At 44.3% G+C, this 19,079-nt stretch overlaps 1 protein-coding gene across 4 annotated transcripts in view; it reads right to left on the bottom strand.

Annotated features, from left to right (window-relative positions):
* Positions 1–19,079, bottom strand: part of sema5ba (sema domain, seven thrombospondin repeats (type 1 and type 1-like), transmembrane domain (TM) and short cytoplasmic domain, (semaphorin) 5Ba) — a 945,671-nt gene that overhangs the window by 260,514 nt on the left and 666,078 nt on the right. For all 4 annotated transcript variants that reach the window (XM_034185844.1, XM_034185841.1, XM_034185842.1 and 1 more), the window contains one exon: positions 3,933–4,218. In XM_034185844.1, coding sequence (XP_034041735.1) covers positions 3,933–4,218 — 286 coding nt within the window. The remainder of the gene's footprint in view (positions 1–3,932; positions 4,219–19,079) is intronic.

Here is a 19,079-nt window from a genome sequence, read left to right as displayed (position 1 = left end):
GTAGGAGTAGGGTTAGGAATAGGAGTTAAAAAATCCCCGTCACAAAAATTTGACTCATTTCGTCATGGAGCATGAAAAAAAAAAAAAACTGGGCTGACATGGCTCATGCACGTGGGGAATATTGTGCCATCAGTCCATGCCAATTGTATGTCTTATGCATGTGATCCAGGCGGGTGCAGTGAGTGAGGGGTGCATGTGACTTGCAGTAACCAGTGTCGTAAGCCAGGAGTATGTGTTACGCATGTGATTAGCACGTGACACCTTTCAGCTCATCACTTGTTAAAAACAAAAACCAAAATGTGCATCAGATTGTTGGGGGAAGGGGGGCTGGTACACACTATGGAATATAACCCCCTTTTACATTGCTACACACTACCCAACCTCCCCAGTCTTCCACTTGTGTGGAGCGTGAGTCATGTTTGCTGCATCCACACCACACATATGGGTGGAGAGTGACATGCACTTCTGTCTGTTGCTGTACAAATAGCAGGTGTGGAGTACTTGTGTACTAATACTTATGATGCACGGTGCCCGTGCAATGACGGTGAATCTTACAGTCATTGCACGGTTCATAGTAGCCATGTGCCTGACTTGGGTCAGGCATGTGCTTTTAGTATGCATTCTTAGAGCTTTCACAAGACCCAACATTGCCATGTGCAGCAGTGAAGGTCTCCACAGACAGTCTGCGGCCTTCTGTGGTGCCTGAAAACATGTGCGTGATGTACACGTCTCACCCATGGTTCTACGCTTTTGTTCACTTGTAGAATGCCAATAGGCAGCACGTGCTGGAAGTTGTGAGGGAGGTTTTTTTCCATTTGCTTTTACTCATCTCTTAAGCTGAGACAGATGTTTATGAAAATTAATGGAGGCTTAGGACAACAACAAATGCGTTTCAAATATAGACAGACAGCTTAAAAAGGCTGAAAATGAAAGTCATTGCACTATATTATTGGAGGATATTTGATGTTGTTGACAGTTTGGTGGCCAGTTATGCATCACTTTTATATGAGGGAACTTGCAATAATACGGCATAAGCACACTGCTCAGTTTCACCATCAGTTAAAGGAGCGAATAAAGTAAATTATTCCTTTGAAATTGTATCACATATTACATATCTATTATCACATAGTCACTGGTTGGTCCAATTACAAGTCAATTAAAACAACAAAAACAACAACAAAACCCCAAACAATCAACAAATAAACCTATTACACGTCACTTAGGCAGCCCAGATTGAATTGGTGCCGTTGTGTTCATATACATGCATTTGCTATATTAACATATGTCCCAATCCAGAGAGAAACAAGAGTTTGACTAAACTGGACAAAGCAAGTAATGTTATGAAACACCTGAAATTATCATTCAGAGGTACATATTTTCCAAAATAGAAATCTGGCTATTTCATAAATGTCCACATGTCTTTTAAATACTCCTACAAAAGAAAACCCAAAATAAGAAACCACAATGTATTTCCCATGTCAACAGCCTTAGGATTAAAATCATTTGCATACATTAATGCTGCGCTCATTATACTTTATATAGAGGTCACAATTACCAAGGTCATTATAGAAAGGTGGGGATCTTTGAACTTTGACTGAGTGGTCAAAGAAGCCATCATTTCCAAACCACTAGATGTGAGCGTACACAAACTCAACACTGCTTTACAAAGAATCTTTAGGTTTTCTGCAGCTAAATGTCCCGTTTACACATAGACGTAAACTCTCCCGGAAGTCATCCCGGCAGAGATATTTTGCCCCCGCTGGCCGTTTTAGGGACAAACACCGTAGTTAACGCCGGCGCACAGGGGCGTGGTTTGGTTCCGGCTTCACCGGGAATCGTCGAAAAAATTATTCACATGTCGAATAATTCTGGGAGCGCTCACGGAGAATGCCTGACGACGGAGACAGACGCAAACAACGGCGTTTGATACTTTTAATATCGCCGTGTCATCCCTCCTCTTCCTGTAGTGCCACAGGTTTACACCGCCGTAACTGGCGGCCGGCTTTGTAGCCCTAACCAACGGCGTGTAAAACAGGCGATAGAGCCCACAATCGGCGTCCTCAAAGGCATTTAACTGGCGACAGAGGCAGACAAAACAGGCGGCGCTAGCGGACAGTACGCTGTTCTAAAACGTCACCATCCCAGTTAATGGCATTCCAACGGCCGATAGGGGCGGTCAGTATAAAAAATGCTAGCGCGCTGCATGCAGGTCTCTCACTTGCGGCCAGCTCCAGATATTTTGCAGAGAAGCTCCAGTATACCTCCTAAAATAAAATTGCGTGGCAGGACTTACCAAGAGGTCTGGTTCAGGGGGTAGCCCTCTGGTGGAAACGAGCAACACATTGAGGAGGGGAAAAAGAGAGAAAAGAAAAGGCTGAGGGATGATCTCCCTCCCCCTGAAGTGACAGCTGCTTCAGCCTATTATACTCTGGGGGTGGTGCCTATAAGCAAAAGTTCCTGGAGTAACGCAGGATTTGCTGGATAATCCAGTGGTACACAGGGCATTATCATCACGGCAGCAGAACACCCGCCGTTCTCACCGCGATTGTAAAGGTAGAACTGAGTATTGACCCCCGTTGCCTGAACGTGTGCCAGATGCTATGGCGTCAAAACTCTGCTTTATTCGCAGATTTAGCGGCGTTTTAAGTCCGCGTATTGGCGGCTAGTACGGTGCTCAAAACGCCGGTGAAATGCTCCGCCCCTTCACCGCGAAAACAGCCGGAACTACTGCGAACATTCGGTCTACGTACTACCTGCGGACCAAACCGTCTATGTGTAACCTGGCTTAAGGTAGCACACCAATTGCCCCTGCTATAGCCTTACCAAACAGTTTGCTCTGCACTCAACCCCTATATCAATCCCTGAAGGTGGTGGGCTACATGGTTGTGGTTCCATATTACCATTTCAAATTGAACCCACAGAAAAATGTCTGACCACAAGTTTCCAAGAAATGGTTTTCAGAAATGACCATCATCCACGTGTGGGTCTGGAGTGGCTCAGGTTTGTTTTCCTCTTGGCAAGCTTTTCTGTAATGCTTGCTAAACATTAAACACAGAAACTGTGTTTATTGTAACTTTCAAACTTGAATATAAGCAACAAAGATGAGGATCTTTAGCTCTCAATCTAGGTCATGGCAATGCCACCGGTGGATTACTCTCTTCAGTTTAAGAGAGAGTCACTGTCACAACTGAAGAGGTTCAAATATGATGGGGTCTTATTCACTAGAGAGAATGGAGTAAGATATTGGCAAGAGAAAGTGTATCAGCTCAGTGGTCATGTCTCATTGGTTGTGATGGATGGCATAAAGATGAACCTAAGCCACAATGAGATGTTCTCAACTTGCCAGTCATTCTATTTTTCAGCACTTAGCTACAGTCAACATCTTAAAGTAGAGACTGCAAGAAGAGATAACAGACATGAGTGGCTTAAAATGAGATTTCTTTACAGGGTGACAGGTGTCAGCATGAATGGACATGGTGATGGGTTTGAATATCACACTGGCCATTTGGGACAAAGGTTCTGGCTATGGGGCAGCATGACTGATTGAAATGTCCCATGGTACCATTTTTTGGAGATTTCCTTGGGTAATGTACGATTGGGGTGAGACCGCGTGGTAGACCCACAATGTACTTCAGTGATTTTACATTTCCTATGGTTTGAGAATACATTAGGATCCCCTGGAGAAGTTGCAGGGTGTGCCTGGGAAGAGGAACACTGACCCAACCTGAAAAAATGGATGGATGAATCGAGGAGATTAATTAATCATTTAGTTATTCTCATGAACTGTCAGATAGCAGTTAAACAGGTGTTGAGATATCAGCTACAAGCATCATTTCGAAATCTGGACTCCATCATTACCGCAACTCTGCAAACACCTTTATATATCACTCAAGCACATATCAACCTTAAACATCTGCGTTTTCATCACTCACACATTTGTTGTGAATATGCCGTGATGAGGGTCTTGCTCTGGCAGGTAGAAGGTGCTCTGAAGCTCATTGTAGTAGAAGGGGATCTCCCCAGAGCGTGAGCAGTTCAGCCTCGCCTTCATGAACGTGGTCCATGTGTCTTCCAGAAGGAATCTTCCACCGATGTCGTTCTTGCAGACTCGTGCCACTCTGGAATAGACCGTCTTGCCACAGTCATGCTCCACTGCATTCTCCCTCAGGAAAAAGAAGGTGAACAAGCCGATGTCATAGGCTGAGATGAAGTGGGGCTCTGTTGGAAAGAAGCAGGGACAGGGTCATTAACCAGAAACACTGGAAAGTTTGCTACGTGTCTCTTCAAGGTGTTGTTGTGTTTCATGTTTGAATTGTTAATTACTGATTTGAATAAACACTTCAAATCCAATACTGCACTCTGAAAGATGGTGTTGAAAAGAAAGCACCTTGATGTCAAATGTGTAGATGAGAGGAGCAGGTGCAGGGGGAGGAGGAGGGCAGGAGAGAAATAATGACTGGCTCATAAATCCGTCTGATGTTTTGATGGTAAATCCATGGAAGCATGTCTGTTTAACTGGATGCTGTGCTGTTTTTACAGCTATGTGTGTCACAGCTGATGATGAATGATCCTCCCTGCTGGATTAACAAGTACAACAGACTGAAGAAAGGTTTGGAAACAATGGTTCTGTCATATACAGCAAACACTTCACTCTTCAGTCAGTACTGATTTGTTACTGTAAGTGAGCACAAATCTTATTAAATCTACAGTGATATCATGATAATGCAGCATCCAGTCCAACACTTTTGAAAGAAGTGTTCAAAATACTGTAATAAAGAAAATAGCAATTTGAGAACAGACATTCTTATATCCTCTAGGATGGTTAATTTTCACTGCACACTGTCATGTACATTATGTGTGCACTTTGTCACTGCAGCACCTTCTCCACAAGCTGCGCATGTCTTTGCACATGGAAAACTGTGTTTGAGTGGGCCAGTCACAGCGCTATACACACCAAGGTACAAACTATAGACTATATACTCTGAACAAAAATATAAACACAACAGTTTTGTTGTTGCTATCATTTTTCATGAGCTGAACTCAAAAATCTAAAAATTTTCTATGGACACAAACGACCTATTTCTCTCAAACTTTGGTCACAAATCTATCTACAACCTCAATTCCAATGAAGCTGGGATGTTGTGTAAAATGTTATCATTGTATTCTGTTTATAATTAAAAAAAATAATAATAATACAATGATTTGCATATTCTCTTCAAACCTATAATTGAATACACCACAAAGACATGATATTTAATGTTCACACTGATAAACTTTATTTGTTTTGTGCAAATATTTGTTCATTTTGAAATGGATGCCTGCAACACGTTTCAAAAAAGCTGGGGCAGTGGTATGTTTACCACTGTGTTACATCACCTTTCCTTCTAACAACACTCAATAACCGTTTGGGAACTGAGGACACTAATTGTTGAAGCTTTGTAGGTGGAATTCTTTCCCATTCTTGCTTGATGTATGGCTTCAGTTGTTCAACAGTCCTGTTGGGGTCTCTGTTGTTGTATTTTGTGCTTCATAATGTGCCACACATTTTCAATGGGCGACAGATCTGGACTGCAGGCAGGCCAGTCTAGTACCAGCACTGGTTTACTATGAAGTCACACTGTTGTAACACGTGAAGAATGTGGCTTGGCATTGTCTTGCTGAAATAAGCAGGACATCCCTGAAAAAGACGTTGCTTGGATGGCAGCATGTGTTGCTCCATAACCTGGATGTACCTTTCAGCACTGATGGTGCCATCACAGGTGTGTAAGTTGCCCGTGCCATGGGCACTAACACACCCCCTTACCATTACAGATGCTGGCTTTTGAGCTTTGTGCGGGCAACAATCTGGATGGGTGTTTCCTATTTGTCCGGAGGACAAGACATCCATGATTTTCAAAAAGAATTTGAAACTTGGACTCATCAGACCACAGCTTTCCACTTTGCATCTGTCCATTTCAAATGAGCTCAGGCCCAGAGAAGGTGGCGGTGTTTCTGAATGTTGTTGATGTATGGCTTTTGCTTTGCATGGTAGAGTTTTAACTTGCACTTGTAGATGTAGCGACGAACTGTGTTAAATGACAATGGTTTCAGAAGTGTTCCTGAGCCCACGCAGTAATCAAATCAACTCAAATCAGTTTCATTTATATAGCGCCAAATCACAACAAACAGTTGCCCCAAGGCGCTTTATATTGTACGGCAAAAGCCATACAATAATTACAGAAAAACCCCAACGGTCAAAACGACCCCCTGTGAGCAAGCACTTGGCGACAGTGGGAAGGAAAGACTCCCTTGTAACAGGAAGAAACTGCCAGCAGAACCAGGCTCAGGGAGGGGCAGTTTCTGGTGGGACTGGTTGGGGCTGAGGGGAGAGAATCAGGAAAAAGACATGCTGTGGAAGAGAGCAGAGATCAATCACTTATGATTAAATGCAGAGTGGTGCATACAGAGCAAAAAGAGGTGAATAAAAAGAAACACTCAGTGCATCATGGGAACCCCCCAGCAGTCTAAGGCTATAGCAGCATAACTAAGGGATGGTTCAGGGTCACCTGATCCAACCCTAACTATAAGCTTAGCAAAAGGAAAGTTTTAAGCTTAATCTTAAAAGTAGAGAGGGCGTCTGTCTCCACAGGAGAGGAGCCTGAAAGCTGAAGGCTCTGCCTCCCATTCTACTCTTACAAACCCTAGGAACTACAGAGTAAGCCTGCAGTCTGAGAGCGAAGCGCTCTATTGGGGTGATATGGTACTATGAGGTCCCTAAGATAAGATGGGACCTGATTATTCAAAACCTTATAAGTAAGAAGAAGAATTTTAAATTCTATTCTGGAATTAACAGGAAGTGTTGTATGGCTGGGGGGCCTGGCTGCCTTTTTGTTTCTGTCTTTGTTTTTCCTTCCAGGTGGCTTGCATTTGGGACTGAGTGGCTGTGTTGCTGAGGTTATCAGGACCTCACCCTGATCACCTGCGGCTCGTCAGGACTCACAGCTGAGGTGGCATCTATATGGATTGGAACATGGTGGCATTTAAGACTGGAGTAATACAGTGTGTATTTGCCAGAGACTCGACCTTGTGACCAGACGGGTGAGATCGTTCGTCTCGGGAGCCATCTCATCATCAGTGGATGCAGAGAACGTCCAGGGTTTGATGCACGGTCTGTGAAAGAGGAGGGGGTGAGGTCTCACACTCGTCAGCACACTTCCTGAGGTACATTAGATTTTGTGACTAACATTTATACAGTCAGTAAATGTGGTGTCCCTCACACCTTTATTATATTGAGCTGTATGTTAGTCATGTATCGGCTTCCACTGCAGTGGAGTTATGTGAACTGGATGTTCCATGCCTGCAAGTTGGGAAGTTGATTAGTAATCAAGCCAGGAAGTGTTTGCTGTTTGTACACCTTTAAGTGTTCTCTCTGTGTGTAGAGTGTGGACTCACATAATGGTTCCTTCAGTCACAGACTCGGTTTGTTGCGGCCACCTGGGGGGTGTCGGCGGGGTCCTTGGGTCCGAACAGCTTCTGGCTCCGGACCGTTAGCGCTGCTGGGAGCGCACCACGCCAGACCGCACTTTCTGTTATTTTGTATCACTGTTATGTATTAAATTCAGTTAGCCTTTGTACCGTGCTCTGCTTATTTCATACTGGGTCCTTCAAACGCTGGTCGGTTCTCCGAGCTGCGTCCGACACATACAGTAGTCTCTGGCCAAACATCACGGACCCAGCGGTAGCAGAGAGCGGTAACGCGCCGGGAAGGCGGCAGCAGACGTTCAGTGTTATCCGGATCAGTTGCGGGTGCTCTCCGCACGGATGGTGCGGTTTGAGACCCATTACTGAAATACTGATTTGTGCTCTCTTGCAGCCGTGTTCCTGTGTTTGTGCCTTATCCTTGGGTCGTGGTGGGAGTGTGACTGGCGACGGCTTCGCGTCACGCTCCGAACACGGATAAGAGGTTTAAACGGGAGCTGCAAGAGTGTGTCTGTAATGGGTGCACCGCGCACGGCGGAGCTCTGTGGCACGGGTCGCTGAGCTTCCTGTGTTACAGTTGTAGCCCCGTTTCCCCGGATAAAGATAACTACTGCGTCTGTTGTATCAGCTCCGTTGTTATTTAGTTGAATCACATTTTTGTGTGTCGCTCACAGCTGCGCACAGAAAAGCAGCTCGTTTGTTTTCTCTGTCACCAAAGGGGGGTTTTTATTTTTAGCACTCTGGCTCCCTCTGTTGGTGACTGAGTCACATTACCGTCAAGCTCTTAAGTTGGAACAGGTGTGTTCCCTTTGTTTGAGCTTGACGGTATAAATCACTTATTTGTTTTGTGTTAGTTCATTTTGTGTGGGTGTTTTTTGAGTGGTTTTTGTGTGGATTTTATTTTTTGTTTTTCACTATTTAGTGTCTGGGGTCGTGACCCTGCAGTTCTGCCAAAAAAAACAAGAAAAAAAAAAACAAAGGACCCAAACAACTGTATGTTGGTCTGTTAGTCTTTCTTTTTATTTCTTTTTGTTTCACCTCCCCAGGGTTTGATGGGACGGTCCCCTGGGGGGTGATGGGGTGGTACTTGGGTTTTTTTTTCTTTTTTTTTTTGTTTGTTTTTGTTATGCCCTCTCTTCTCCTCTGACTCCAGCCGTGTGAGCCGTAGTGTCGGCGTTGCTGGAGTGGTGCAGTTAGGTTGTGCTGGGCGTTTCCCAGGTAACCTCTGCACCTGGGAGGGGGGGGGGGGGGGGGGGTTTGGGGTATTTTCTTTTTGTTCCCTCTCTTCTCCTCTGGCTCCAGCCGTGTGAGCCGTAGTGTCGGCGTTGCTGGAGTGGTGCAGTGTGGTTATGCTGGGCGTTTCCCAGGTAACCTCTGCACCTGGGGGGGGGGGGTGTTTCCGCCCTCAGGGTTTGACTGTGGTGTCCTCTGGGGGGGAAAGGGCTGTGGGTCCATCTAGCCATAGTCGGCCGAGGCTGGGTCCGTTGATCATGAGGGGAGGCGTCTCCTGGGGTTGACGAGTGGTCCTCTGGGAGGCGCTGGGAGTCCCCGTGGGTGACGTTGGATCCCAGAGGGACCTCGGCTGTGGTTATTACTCCTGGAGCTGGCGGGAAGTCCTCTGGGGGTGTTGGTCCCTACATGTCGTTTGGGGGGGGGGGGGGGGGGGGGGGGGGGTGGGGGGGGTGTGTTTTAGCATTTTTATTTGTAAGCTTAAGTTTGGGGTTTTTCTTTTCTCCTCTTCCCGGGGTTTGATGGGACAGTCCCCTGGGGAGGGGGGATGTTGTGGTTGTTTGTGTTTGTCTTTTTTGTTTTATGACTAAAGACCGAACATGGTTGGATAAAGGCTGACTGCACAGGTTTAAGAACTCCTGGCCACACCTGTGCTAAGGGACTGACTGAAACAAAGGCAAGGATGCAGCCAGAGGAGAGGACATCAACCTTTCTGTTGGAAGACGAATGCAGATGCGGTTTCCAGCCATGGTCCCTGGAGGGGGGTGTTTCTCCTGGGCCAGGTTTGTGTGGTCGCCGGGAGGCTTCCCGTGAGGGTGGGGTACTGTTGTAGGCTGGGGGGCCCTGGCTGCCTTTTTGTTTCTGTCTTTTGTTTTTCCTTCCAGGGTGGCTTGCATTTGGGACTGAGTGGCTGTGTTGCTGAGGTTATCAGGACCTCACCCTGATCACTTGCGGCTCGTCAGTGACTCACAGCTGAGGTGCATCTATATGGATTGGAACAATGGTGGCATTTAAGACTGGAGTATACAGTGTGTATTTGCCAGAGACTCGACCTTGTGACCAGACGGGTGAGATCGTCGTCTCGGGAGCCATCTCATCATCAGTGGATGCAGAGAACGTCCAGGGTTTGATGCACAGGTCTGTGAAAGAGGAGGGGGTGAGGTCTCACGCTCGTCAGCACACTTCCTGAGGTACGTTAGATTTTGTGACTAACAATTTATACAGTCAGTAAATGTGGCTGTCCCTCACACTTTATTATATTGAGCTGTATGTTAGTCATGTATCGGCTTCCACTGCAGTGGAGTTATGTGAACTGGATGTCCATGCCTGCAGGTTGGGAGTTGATTAGTAATCAAGCCAGGAAGTGTTTGCTGTTGTACACCTTAAGTGTTCTCTCTGTGTGTAGAGTGTGGACTCACATAATGGTTCCTTCTTTCACAGACTCGGTTTGTTGCGGCCACCTGGGGGTTGTCGTCGGGGTCCTTGGGTACTGAACAGCTTTCTTGGCTCCGGACCGTAGCGCTGCTTGGGAGCGCCCCACGCGCAGACCGGCACTTTCTGTTATTTTTGTATCACTGTTATGTATTAAATTCAAGTTAGGCCTTTGTTACCGTGCTCTGCTTATTTCATACTGGGTCCTTCAAACGCTGGTCGGTTCTCCGAGCTGCGTCCGACACATAACAGGAAGCCAATGAAGAGAAGCCAACATGGGTGAAATATGCTCTCTCCTTCTAGTCCCTGTCAGCACTCTAGCTGCAGTATTTTGAACTTTTAGGATAACCTGATAATGAATGAAATGAATTACAATAGTCCAGCCTAGAAGAAATAAGTGTATGAATTAGCTTTTCAGCATCACTCTGAGACAAGTCCTTTCTAATTTTAGAGATATTGCGCAAATGCAAAAAAAGCAGTCCTACATATTTGCTTAATATGCACATTGAAGGACATATCCTGATCAAAAATGACTCCAAGATTTCTCACAGTATTACTGGAGGTCAGGGTAATGCCATCCAGAGTAAGGATCTGGTTAGACACCATGTTTCTAAGATTTGTGGGGCCAAGTACAATAACTTCAGTTTTATCTGAATTTAAAAGCAGGATGGGGTATTGGAGTAAGTTGTATTGGAGCAGTAAGATCCTTTACACAATGATGTTGGTTTTCAATGCAGTGCCGCCTGAGGGATCGAAGGTCATGGGCATTCAATGTTGGTTTTTGGCCTTGCCGCTTACATGTAGAAAGTTCTCCAGATTCTCTGAATCTTCTGATTATATTATGGACTGTAGATGATGGAATCCCTAAATTCCTTGCAACTGAACATTGAGAAACATTGTTCTTAAATTGTTGATCAATTTGCAGAACCAAAAAAATTCTGCACAAACTGTCAGAAACCATCTCAGGGAAGCTCATCTGCATGCTCATTGCCCGCATCGGGGTCTCAACCTGACTGCAGTTCATCATTGTAACTGACTTGAGTGGGCAAATGCTCACATTCGATGGAGTCTGGCCGCTGCTCAACTCCATGTGAAGAAGATGTGTTGCACTGCGTGAGGCAAATGGTGGTCACACCAGATACTGCCTGGCTTTCTGACACCACCCCCAGACCCCTCCCCCCCAAATTAAGCAAAACTGCGCATTTCAGAGTGGCCTTTTATTGTGGCCAGCCTAAGGCACACATGTGCAATAATAATGCTGTCTAATCAGCATCTTGATATGCCACACCTGTGAGGATGGATGGATTATTCAGGCAAAGGAGAAGTACTCACTAACACAGATTTAGACAGATTTGTGAACAATATGAACAGTCTGAGGTCAAGAGTGCTCTCAGGGTTTATTCTAACGTGCAGTTGTACCCGTTTTGTGCAGTTGTAAATTGAAAATGTGCGGTTGTAAATCCAAATTTGTGCAATGTAAATACTAAATTTTTTACAGATTTTTTCACATTGTTGTTTAATTTTCCACAATTTCCATGATGAAAAGAGTTTGATAATGTTAGCATTGAAACCACAACAAGAAGTCAGCTGATCCACTCAACAACAATGTATTGTTATTTTCATTAAATTTACAATTGTAATTCAAAGCATACTTATTATTTATTAATAACTTAGATAATATTCCTTCTAACTACTTCGTACTATACATTGTAAACCATGCAATTGTTACTTATTACTTAAACAATTAGGATTATCGGACCATAGTAACATTTAAACCAATGTTCAAGTAAGTGCAAACTCATTGGCTGTCTTGTGTGTCTTTGGTAAGAGTCATATCAACATCACCTTAGGGCTTGGTGCAGTTGTAAAAAAATCCTTAGAATAAACCCTGAGGGCTCTGGAGCAGGTTTTCATCCAGGATGTCTCTGTACATTGCTGCATTCATACTTCCCTCAATTCTGACTAGTCTCCCAGTTCCTGCCACTGAAAAAACATCCCCACAGCATGATGCTGCACCACCATGCTTCACTGTAGGGATGGTGCTTGGTTCCTCCAAGCATGATGTCTGGCCTTCACGCCAAAGAGTTCAATCTTTGTCTCATCAGACACAATGATTTTGTTTCTCATGGGTCTGAGAGTCTTTCAGGTGGCCTTTTGGCAAACTCCAGGCAGGCTGCCACGTGCCTTTTACTAAGTATGGCTTCTGTCTGGCCACTCTACCAATACAGGCCTGATTGGGGAATTGCTGCAGAGATGGTTTCCTTCTGGAAGGTTCTCCTTTCTCCACAGAGGAATGCTGGGAGATCTGTCAAAGTGACCATCTGGATCTTGGTCATCTCCTTGTCTAAGGCCCTTCCTCCCCATGTTCACGCGAGTTTATACGTGCAGCCAGCTCTAGGAAGAGTCCTGGTGGATCCAAACTTCTTACGCATTTATCGGCATGATGAAGCTACTGTGCCCAGTGGGACCTTGCAAAACAGCAGAATTGTTTCTGTAACCCTTTCCATATTTGTGCCTTGAGACAATCCTGTCTCTGAGGTCTACAGACAATTCCATTGACTTCATGCTTGGTTTGTGCTCGACAGTGCACTGTCAATTGTGGGACCTTATATGGAGACAGTGCCTTTCCAAATCATGTCCAATCAACTGATTTACCCCAGGTGGACTCCAATTAAGCTGTAGAGACATCTCAACGATGATCAGTGGAAACAGGAATGCACATGTGGCTCAATTTTAGCTTCTTGTTCAAGGCGTGATCCTTATGTACAAGTGAATTCTAGTTGTTTTTGAATAACTTTGCAAAATCTCAAAGACTTTTCACATTGTTATTATGGGGTATTGTGTGTAGAATCTTTGAGGGAAAAAAATTAAATGCATTCAATTTGGAATAAAGGCTGTAACATAAAATATGGAAGTAAACTGTGATATAGATCGATAGATCAGTGTAGATTCTCTTTACTGCTTCAGTTCATGAGCATTCCTCTATTTGTTCAGCATTTTATTTTAAGTATACGCTGTGTTTTGCTGGTGATAACTAATTGACCACTGCAGCTAAAACAGTCCTAATTTCCTCCATGTAGTGGTTGACCAACCACTCCACTACACATTCTATTAATTGAGAACTGCATTCATAAAAGTAGTATGGCAGGGACACAAATGTCACTGCCATACAGCGCAGCCACCACAACCATGCACATCACACAGTGCACTGGACAGCAGGAGTTGGAAGATGCTCCAATATAACCTAACAAGTGATCATCATAATCAAGATTAGAGCTCTGGGGTCCAAGGATGTGCAGTTGTGTCCGGATCAACTGTTCCTCATATTTCTATTTATAAATCAGCAACACAATGTCACAGAAACGTCATTTGATCACTCCCTGAAAATATACTTCTTAGCTCAAGAATGATCTGTCAGTCACACCAATGTGTACAGGGAGAAGAAGACGTGGTCCTGTGAAGTCATGGTCATAAATCAAAAAGAGCCTTCCCACTGACTTTAAAACACTTATTTTTCTTCTATGTCTTCTACACAAAGAAAATAATCTTGGATAAACAAGTGGAGGGCTTATTTTTTCCAGATGTTAGCATTTATGGATTTTAGCGATGTGGATGTCAGAGTTGTCAGAGTCAGGGGTTTGAGTTCGTATTTTAAGGCTCTGTTGAAAATAGACATACAGCTGGCACTGGTAAGTGTTTTATTTTACAAATATATTCTGTTTTGCAGTTTACCAGATCCTGAGCATATGTTGTCATTTTTGAACATTTTATCACTTCATATATGACGGCTGCTTGTGTGACGCCAAAAGATTTTGAGGGGGTAAAACCATTTCTAAGGGCCCCTTCACACATAGTGAGAAATTTTGTTGTCCAAAAATGGTAAAACATTGCGAAACAGTTTGAATATACGCACCACGAACATCGCGCCGATGGGCAGGGGCATGCACAAGCCCAAGTGTGAGAGTATCGTGCGCTACGCAGCTGTGTCTGTATGAGTGGGATACAGTGCGAGGTGCACCACATGATCGTGCCACTTATGTGGAACAAATAAAAAAAAAAAACAGCCAGTACCTGTGGGACCACGTCATCCTGCTTATGTGGAATAAATAAAATTAAAAGCAGCTGGTACCTGTGAGACCACATTGCAATGCTGATGTGGAGAAAAAAAAAGGAGGAAAAAAGCATACCACCCATAGGATGCGAACTCACACCTTCCAAAAGCTCTGAGTGCCAGTCAGAGACTTTACCCACTGAGCTACAGAGCTATCCTTTGAAAACTGCTGGAAGCTGCCTGATATCATGAAAGACATCGAAGCATTACAAAAAAAAATAAAACATTTAAATCACACACAACCATATAAAATCACACGCATTTATCAAGCGAGCAATACAAATATGATCCGTCTGTTTCTCTGTAGATGACCCATGGTCACAGACATACACTCATGAAATGACATGAATGAGAAGCAGTGTGCTCTGATGTTCACAACTACTGGTCCGGTGCATCCAGTCTCCCTGCCTGCTTGTTCTGATCTGAAAGTCCTTTTCAACCTGATGGGCTGTCATTGTCCGCTCCGTGTGTGCTCGCTCACTGCAGCTTGTCGCCACGGCGATATATGTTTTTATTTATATCCACGTAAGTACAGCAATCAGACACACGTGCCTCACAGTGGATAGGTGTTAGTCCATGTCTGTCCAATCACAGTAGGTGTTGTCCAGCTGGGATGTCCAGAAAGATAGATCACCACAGCCGCTTCTGTCATAGCCACACCTCCTGTCAGTCCTCAGCGCACACACCAAAGCTACACTTGTGGGGAACTTAGACAAATTTCACAGCAGTACGATAGTGGTTTCCTGCAGTCTGCTTTCATGTGAAGAGTGCAACTGGCCACACATTTTCTAAGTGCCATGCGAGCGGTGTTAGATATTTGTGCATGTCACCTGGAATTTGGCCGGCAACTGCCGCAAGAGGGTGCGATGGATTTGCACAGCACACACTCTGTCTTTCAGCTGCTGGTGTATGCAAATATTTGTAGCAACAGGTGTATGAGGCATTAGAGGCAGGGATGATTTCACACGGTTTGCACATGATTCCTGCGTCATGCGCACGAAGTGTGCACTTTGTCCAGACTTCGCACTATGTGTGAAGGGGCCCTAACACCAAAACATTTTTGTCTACATTAAAAAAGGTATATTTTCATTAAAGATGCGAATAATTTCTAAAAAACACATTCCATATTTCCAACTTATTTTTACACATCGATCGAGGCCAAATGCATATCTGGCATTCAGAAATCTGAGATTGTTCTGAATGTTTTGACATGCAACACATGGGCATGATATTATATGCATGTACCTGAAAAATGACCCACTAAAAAGGCATGTTAAGGTCTCGGGTATAATTGGGTGCTTTTGATTACTTTTGGTTTTATCTTCAAACTTCAACTTAAAAAAACGGTTTACCTTGCCTTGTTTGTGTTGTGTGGGCCGCTGAAGAGGAGGTACTGCTGGCCCACTACCACCAGAGGGTGCCCTGCTTGGAGTGCGGGCTCCAAGCACGAGAGGGCGCCAGATCCAGAGGAAGTGACAGCTGTCACTCATCACACCAGCTGCCACTCATCTACGCCACTACTTAAGCCGGACTGCAACTCCACCTCCCCGCCGAGAAATCGACTACCGTGAGGTAATTCTCTGCTGACTGACACATTGTGTTATTTGCAGCCCTATTCCTGTGGACGGAGCCTTATCTGGAGTGGCAGAGATTAACGACGACGACTGCGCCTTACTCTCTGGACAGATAAGTGGTTACACAGGCGTTGCACGAGTGTGTGATTCGGAGGTGGAGGTTCCCCCTCCTAACGGTGTACAGACCGAGAACCACTGAGTGTAAAGACTTACACTCATTCATCTTGTTTCTGCTTTTTGCCAGCAGTACCAGGGTCGACAGTCGAAGACAGAGGTCACCTGGGGATTCGGGACTTGGCGGCTCCGGTGTTCTTCAGGCCGTTGGTGGTGGAAGCCGTGTGGGACGCGGCCTCTCTCTCATCGGGGTCTCCTATCTTCGAGCCTGCCCACACGTCACCTGGTGTTAATTGACTTTGCAGATTTTGTGTATTTAGTTGTGTGTTGTCACAACATTAAATTGTTACCTTTTGGCTTACTCATTGTCCGTTCCTTTGCGCCCCCTGTTGTGGGTCCGTGCTACGACACCTTCCCAACAGTTTGGTGTCATTGTTTCAGCCCAACCCTACCTGTGTGACTTTACAGTTTTTCTTCCATTCTGACATTCTATATTAACACAGGGAACCTAATTTAATGTAAAAACATGATATTTGAATATGAAAAAATGTTGTTTTTTTACTGTGAAAACCACAAATATCTTTAACGAACCATTTTTATTACTTAGAATGCAAATATAAATTGTAAATTTCAAAAACGTGTAAAAATGTCACAAAGACAGACATCCATTTACATTAAAATGCAGGAGTGCTTCAGGTGTTTTTTTTGTACATCAATTTACATGCAATAACATGCCACACAAATTATATTTGTGCCATTCAGATAAACAATTCCTGTCCAAAGGAAGACTTCTCTGACTTGTGTTGATTGGCCTTTGGAAAGACCTGATACTTTGTTATTCCTGCTGCTGGCCACTTGAAGGCATCATTTGTCTCTGGAGGCTTTTTTTTCCCTCAAGAACAATCCTGCATGGGGTCCACCAATACGGAATACGTTTGTCGCCCCAGCCACAGCAGAGGAATGAGGAAAAACATGCAGCCACTGAATGCAGTGCCTCCGCAATCAAATACATGGATTTATAATCCATTTTGGTTTGGTTTAGAATGTGCATTTAGCACCAAAATAAAGGGGCAGTCATGGCTTCTTTCACCTTGTAACTGCTGCAGGCAGAGAAGAGACAAGGGGCAGAGAAGTCCCGTCCGCACGCGTGTTGGACGAGCGCATCACAGAGAACTACTCCACAACCACTCCATAATTATTCAAGTTTTACTGAGTCGATCAACAAAAATTCCAAAACTGGTATAAAAGTTGAATTCTTCACTTTCAACAAACATTCAAACTGAAACTGAGAGTGTGGGGAGTTTGGTCAGAGCAACACTTAGGGCCCTGTCCCACTGGCGTTTACGAGGATTTGCATATGGGTTGCGCACAAAATTGGCCCATATTCGCCGAACATCTGCAATATCCGTGTAACATGCCTGGATGAGTCGGCCGTCATCCGAACATTGCCCGTGATCATCCGCAGAGGCACGCATGTCCGCGCCATGATTTTGGGAGGCTGGTTCAAAAATCTGGATGCGGATGACATCCGCCTTACATGCTCCATATATACTCAATTTATACACAATACATACTCACTCTATGGGCTGTATATCTGCCGTTAACCGCTGATATCCACAACTGACGGGGATTTGCGGCTTGGCAGCGGACCAGGACAGTGTGTAAAACATATATATATTGTGCCCATCATGTCCACATCACAAACTAAAATATGTTGTAGCGAATGCATACAGACTGGCCACGAATAATGCGTTTTTATTACATCTGCTTTGCGGCTGATTTACGGACAATCTGTGAATGCATAACAAGCATGTCATGTAAACCCAAAGTACTATATGTGGCAGAAAGCGACATACCTGCCAGTCAGTGCCGGTCCGGCTGTGTAGATCCACAAAGACGTAATAGCTGCTGCAATCCAGGACTTTTATTTAACACCAACAAAAGGAAGAGTTGCTGTTAGACACAACTCATGCTGAAGCCTGTTTTCTGTGACACTCTCAAAAAAAAAAAACACCATCTCACACCCTGAGCGGCTTCCCCCCTCCTGCTCCCCAAACTCATGAACAGTTAACCCTCGCATGACAAGAACATTAACTCTGTGATAAACTTGTCCAAGTCCAGCAAATGGTCCAGAGGCTGTATTGTTGGACATCTTTCTACTCATCACTAATTGAAGAAAATAAGATACCCCAGGTTCTTTTCAGCACTGTAGCCAGGCTGACAAAGAGTCAGAGCGCTATTGAGCTGAGTATTCCATTACTTTAACTAGTAATGACTTCATGACTTTCTTTGCTAACAAAATTTTGACTATAGAGAAAAAATTACTCATAAGCCATCCCAAGAATGTAGCGTTATCTTTGCTGCTTTCAGTATGCCGGTTTGGTTTAGACCTTTCTCTCCGATTGTCTGAGTTATTTTCATTAGTTACTTCATCCAACCATCAACTGTTTATTAGACCCCAGTCCTGCCAGGCTGCTCAAGGAAGCCTACCATTATTTAATAGCTTCAATCTTAATATGATCAATCTATATTTGTTAGTTGGTTATGTACCACAGGCCTTAAGGTGGCAGTAATTAAAACCATTGCTTAAAAGCCATCACTTGACCCAGCTAGTCTTAGCTAATTATAGCCAATCTCCACCTTCCTTTTCTCTCAAAGATTCTTGAGAAAAGGGGGGGGGGTGGTAGTTGTAAAACAGCTAACTGATCATCTGCAGAGGAATGGTCTATTTGAAGAGTTTCAGTCAGGTTTTAGAATTCATCATAGTACAGAAACAGCATTAGTGAAGGTTACAAATGATCTTCTTATGGCTTCGGACAGTGGACTCATCTCTGTGCTTGTTCTGTTGGACCTCAGTGCTGCTTTTGAAACTGTTGACCATAAAATTTTATTACAGAGATTAGAGCATGTCATAGGTATTAAAGGCACTGCGCTGCGGTGGTTTGAATCATATTTGTCTAATAGATTACAGTTTGTTCATGTAAATGGGGAATCTTCTTCACAGACTAAAGTTAATTATGGAGTTCCACAAGGTTCTGTGCTAGGACCAATTTTATTCACTTTATACATGCTTCCCTTAGGCAGTATTATTAGACGGTATTGCTTAAATTTTCATTGTGTTACGCAGATGATACCCAGCTTTTATCTATCCATGAAGCCAG

Source organism: Thalassophryne amazonica, chromosome 14, assembly GCF_902500255.1.
Source record: "Thalassophryne amazonica chromosome 14, fThaAma1.1, whole genome shotgun sequence".
Taxonomy (NCBI): domain Eukaryota; kingdom Metazoa; phylum Chordata; class Actinopteri; order Batrachoidiformes; family Batrachoididae; genus Thalassophryne; species Thalassophryne amazonica.
This window is presented reverse-complemented; position numbering and strand designations above follow the sequence as displayed.